This window comes from Pundamilia nyererei, unplaced genomic scaffold (assembly GCF_000239375.1).
Source record: "Pundamilia nyererei isolate P.nyererei 1_Seehausen unplaced genomic scaffold, PunNye1.0 scaffold00312, whole genome shotgun sequence".
Lineage (NCBI taxonomy): Eukaryota > Metazoa > Chordata > Actinopteri > Cichliformes > Cichlidae > Pundamilia > Pundamilia nyererei.
The window spans coordinates 36,302-41,875 of NW_005187713.1; the positions used below are offsets into that span (position 1 = coordinate 36,302).

The 5,574-nt window shown below is 43.0% G+C and overlaps 1 protein-coding gene across 1 annotated transcript in view; it reads left to right on the top strand.

Annotated features, from left to right (window-relative positions):
• Positions 1 to 6: 6 nt before the first annotated feature.
• hnrnpc (heterogeneous nuclear ribonucleoprotein C) overlaps positions 7 to 5,574 on the top strand; it is a 68,952-nt gene continuing 63,384 nt past the window's right edge. The window contains exons 1-7 of the mRNA XM_013915489.1: positions 7 to 2,396; positions 3,021 to 3,292; positions 4,045 to 4,117; positions 4,205 to 4,252; positions 4,382 to 4,548; positions 4,639 to 4,752; positions 5,126 to 5,328. Coding sequence (XP_013770943.1) covers positions 2,311 to 2,396; positions 3,021 to 3,292; positions 4,045 to 4,117; positions 4,205 to 4,252; positions 4,382 to 4,548; positions 4,639 to 4,752; positions 5,126 to 5,328 — 963 coding nt within the window. The 5' untranslated portion in view covers positions 7 to 2,310. The remainder of the gene's footprint in view (positions 2,397 to 3,020; positions 3,293 to 4,044; positions 4,118 to 4,204; positions 4,253 to 4,381; positions 4,549 to 4,638; positions 4,753 to 5,125; positions 5,329 to 5,574) is intronic.

Sequence of the window (5,574 nt, forward strand, 5' to 3'; positions counted from 1 at the left end):
CCTAATGGCCTCATAAATGCGCCTCCCAGTTTGTGATAATCAGATGCATCATGCTGTTGATTGTGAGTGGCCCAGTTTGTGTTGGAGCTGATTGCTGGATAACACCTCTTCAAATCTTCCCACATAAAGTGCTTAGATGAAGGAAAAGCACCGACAGAGACCAAAAAGAGGACTGTTTCTCCTTCTTTGGAGTGATTTTTTTTCCCCCTGTTCTTTTTGTTGTGAGTGTGCATGTTAATTGACAAATTAAAAAGTGCTCCATTACTTACGTAAACACAAAGTTGCCTGCTCTATAAGAGGCAATTATCTGTCCCTAAAGTGGCTTTTTACTGCAGCATGCAAGGGAAATAACCTTAATGAGTGACTAATTCAGTAATCACTAAACACTGATTTTTTTTCTGCCCCTTTTTTTTTTTTTTTTAATTCAGATCTTTTTTTAACAAGTTCCATTTCACCTTTTCACCTCCATCATCACTGCTCTGATCTGATTTGGAAAACAAATCAAAAGAACCTCTGTGGTGACGACCACGTCGCCACTTTCTGCTCCCTGAATGTGTATTAAAAAAACCTCTAGCAGAGCTGCTCTTGTCATTTTGTCTCGTCTGTCTTCAAGCATGAATCCTGAGAGCTGCAGTGTGTTGTCACAGTTGAAGCACAAACACAAATCCAACACTCATAGGGAAGCTGAACAGTGAACAGGTTTTTTGTGGAGTTGTTGTAAAATGAGGCCCAGATGAGGCAGTGGATAATAAAAGTTCCACAGAGGTGTGTTGAGCCATTAATGAGTGACTATAATAAGCAGTTGTTCCTGAATAATGAGCCCCCACATGTTGAATTTAGAATTAAATCACAAGGGGACCACAAACTATCATGCAATTGAATAGAGCTGGGAACGTAACAGGCCTGCAGTGAATGCTAGTTAAAGGAAGTGAACACAAATGGCTCCAAATATCATTACACATAAAAGACAAACAAGGTCCTCCAATTGATGTGCGTGTGCCCAAAGATTTGAAAATTGCAAAATTGGTGTTTGCGAGATATTTGCCTGTTTCAGTCCAAACACAAGCTTCCCATCCACATGCCTATAACATACAAGGGTTTAATGTTCCTTTCTCCATCTTGTGTGTAAATATAACTTGACTGGTTGTGTTTAGCATCAGACATTCAGATCACACTAGAGTGCACGTGTGCCTTGATATTCTTGCCTAAACCCCCCACAAAGCTTTAGAAACATAAGCTAAAGAGGCCACAGTTGTCCCCGGCACCTCCTGAACACGCCCCATGTTGTAGACGTCCTGTCAGCTCGCCAAACAGTAGACGCATCCTGGCCAAAATCATGCAGTGGCGAGCAGCGCTTTCAGCTGTGGCCGGAATGCTGTAAACTGTAATCCTCTGCTAGGAGTCACCAGCCAGAGCGGGGAGAGGCTGCTGGGCGCAGTTGTTTTGGCAGCTGAGGCGTGACTTTGCAGTAGCTGAAGTGGTGGATAATGACTCTGGGGACTGAGCAAAGAAGATCATTTCCCGCATGCTGGGGTTTAAAGTTTACTACAGAATTGTGACCAGAATGAAATAAAGACTTCTTATAAAATCACCCTTTTCCTGGAGTTTCGCTTTGACACTGCATTCAGGGACTTGTCCCCCTCTCCTGCAGTGTTACATAACTTTGCAGTATTGGCGACTGGTGAGACAGCAATCCAGCAACAGTGTGGCAAGACTGTACGAATTAAAATCAACGCTGGTACGCCACTGACTGCATGCATACACTGTGCGTTTATGCAGAACAGCAACAGGAGAAGCTTCCAAAACTGCACCGATGCAAGTGAAACATGACGTGATGCAAAACTTTCATGTCAGCAGAGCCGTCAGAGGGGACTCTAACATGTGGCAGCCAACATGGCGGATTGTTACTGGCATACACCGAAAGAAGGGGATCGTACCTGCAGACTTGCGAAGTGCACATGACGCAAACTTCCTGGTGTGCGACGATCCAATTTTGATGCAGTCGGCACTTCAGAGGTTGCTGTGTTTATTAAGCTGTACCACGTTATACCATCACAACACATTTTATAAGCTTTGTCCAGCTGCTGTAATGCAAAGAAAATCATTTTAGCTTCTTCACCCTCTGTGGAGGATGAAGGTTATTGGATTTGCTCACGAGTGAATATGCTTGTTTTTGTCATAACAACAATTTATCCCACAGGTTTTTAAAATATTTTAACACCTTTTTCCATTTTAATCCCCTTTTTTGGCCAAATATGAGGAAAAATCACATCTTTTGGAGGTGTAGCAAAAATCCCCCCCACAGTCTCCATGTTTCATAGCTTCTCCACGATCCTCTTCTCTCCAACAGACACAGACAGGCAGACCTCCACCGACCCGAGTACAGACACAATGGAGTGAGTGCTGGCTGCTTCATGACCCGATCACACTGTCTACTCTGCTGTCTAGTATCTATTTTTAGATGCTCTTGATAGTGCAAACTTGCAGTTAGTGTGTAAGGGGTAAGAAGCACAACCTAAAGTTCCTTGTGCGTAACAGTAATTGCAGTGGCATTCTCATATGATTATAATGAGGCTATTATGTAATTAGAGATAAATGAACTCAGTTTGATTAAAGAGAATTAATACCTGTCTTCACAATGACGAAGCATGTGAAGCTTTTCATACACAAAATGCCAAAAATTAGTTGGAACGGCTGCTGGTTTTAACATTTTAGAAGTCAGGTTTTCATCTTTGGATGTTTTATAAACTATTAGATCAAAAGAAATTCATCAATAATCAATTCACTGACTATCATTCAAAGGCAGTGTGATTCAAGTCATACCGTTAAAGAACTTGAAGGTTCAACACTCACACTGACCTTTGAGCAGAGATTATCATTAAACGTTAGTACAAGACAAATCTATATCACACCTTCTTGTTTCTCTAAACACTGCTGACCTCCACATGCTGACCTGCTTTTCTTTCCCCACTGCTATCTTCACCCATGCACTCACCCTTCTCTTTCTGCCTCCCTGCCAGTTGGTCATCATCCTCCTCCTCCAGCCTGATGGCCAGCAGCAACGTGACCAACAAGACCGACCCCCACTCCCTCAACTCCCGCGTCTTCATCGGCAACCTCAACACCCTGCTGGTCACCAAGGCTGATGTGGAGGCGATCTTCTCCAAGTACGGCAAGATCGTCGGCTGCTCCGTCCACAAGGGCTACGCCTTCGTCCAGTACTCCAACGAGAGGAACGCCAGGGCCGCCGTGGCCGGGGAGGACGGCCGCATGATCGTTGGACAGGTGCTAGGTGAGATGGAGGAAAAAAACAGCATGTTAAGGTATTGCTTGGTAATGTCACTGAAGAATAAAGCAAGTTAATCAATAATATAATACTATTTGCACTACATTAAAGACATTTGGAAGTGTTAGATAGTATATTTTGTTACCTTCGATCTAGGTATGCCTCCTTCTGTGCAGCGTATATGTGATATAGGTAAAGTTGTGGCAGTAGCTTTATATTTACTGCACTGAAAGCAAAATCAGTCTTTCTAATTTGGCAGGAAAGCAAATGAATACATTTCCCAACCTCCTATTTTTCTAATCACGAGTGCATTTAGAAAATTGTATGGAGACACAAAGTATAGGCTGTAAATATGTTCACTCCCTGACTTGTATCTGTTACAATGTGCAGTTTATTTGCTCACCTACAGATTAAAATCTGGGACATCCTTCCCATTTCACAGTTTAAACACATGCTGCTGCCCTCTAGTGTTACAATCAAGTAAAATGAAGTAAAGAAAGGAGAGTTGCTTCATATCCACTCTGAACAAGAGCAGAGGAGCCTCTCTGTTGTTCAGGCAAATAAAAATAAACGTGAGGACTTATTTGCCGATACAGTCTGTTAGAGGTAAAACCTGCACTAGTCTGACAAAAATAACATACCAGATGGAGATGTGGTGTGATGTGTTTGATGAAATTTCACACATTCTCTCCCATAGCGTTTTTCTTTCCTGGATTTCTAGTCCATCCTACCTTACCTCGATGTTTCTCCTCCTACAGACATCAATCTGGCAGGTGAACCGAAGCCTCATAGATCGAAGACAGTGAAGCGATCTGCAGGAGACATGTACAGGTGTGTGCATGCTGCTTTGCTCTCAGTCACAGTGCAGCAGCTTTAGCACATTGCTGGCTAATCTTTCTGTCCCCTCTCTTTTCACAGTTCATCTTTTGATTTGGACTACGACTTCCAAAGAGATTACTATGACAGGTAAGCAGTTTATTCTTTACACATGTAAGAATAATCTGCCTGCTGCTCAGCACATTTTTGGCCAGCTGGGGGGTTGTAAAGCAGCTTGCAGAGCCAGTAAGCTCAACACTTTGATGCTCTCCTTCTCAGAATGTACTCCTACCAGTCCCGGGTGCCTCATCCCCCTCCCCCTCTGTCCCGCGCGGTCATCCCCTCCAAACGTCCCAGGGTGAGCCTGAGCAGCGGAGGGAGCCGACGAACCAAGACCAGCTTCTCCTCCTCCTCCTCCAAGAGCAGCCAGAGAACTTCATGTACAAGTAGGTTCCTCACAGAGTCATCCATGCCGTCTTTACTGGTGACTTCCAAAGGTCATCTCAGTAGTGGCTTATCCCATACTTCCCCTACAGTGAAGGCAGATGATCTACAGACCATAAAAAGGGAGCTTACACAGATCAAACACAAGGTGGACTACCTGTTGGAGAGCTTAGACCACATGGAGAAGGACCACAGCAAGAAATCAGGTGGGTCCTGCTTTGATTTTAGGGCAGCCAGGAATCACGTCAACAGCCTAAAAACCTCCAAGAATACATTTACAAACAGACACGTGTACATGATTATTTACTTGTCAGGTTGGCATTAGCTAATACCAGTTCAAGCAAAGTCCACTTCTTCCAAAACAAAAGATGTCATTTTTTTTCACAAATATATTCTCTGTGACTCACGCTGCACAAAGATGAGTCATGGAGGTGCTTATGCAAATGTTAAATATACATTTCATGCACCCAGCGCCATCAATTATATAAACGTTCCAGGTATGGAGCAGACTGGCAGAAACAGAAAAATCAGCTTTTTATTTGAGTGTTTTTGTGTGTTTTCTTTCCACCATCTACTCAGAGATGAAAAGCTCCAAACCTGAGCCAGGTGAAGTGTCTCCTCTCCACTCATCTACCTCCAGCAAGAAGGAAGACAGTCTGAAGAGGGGCAAAGAGAGCCGGGAGCTGAATGACTCAGAGGAGGAGGGAGACCTGCTGGAGGATGAAGATGAGGTGAGGACAGGGGGAAAAGGAAAGGAGGACATCAGCAGCTGTTTTAAACAAGTTGTTGTATGCACATAGTTTGTTTTCAGCTATTATTCAACAGGCGAATTTAGTGCAAAGAACCTAACATGATTTATTTTTAAAACCATAAATCCAAAAAAGTTGGGATGATGTTAAAATATAAATAAAATTATTTCCAAAAACCATAAAACAATATTTCTTTCATAGTAGAGCAAAGGAAATATCAGATGTTTAAAGCTGGACATTTTACTGTTTTGTGAAAAATAGGAGCTCATTTTACCGGTC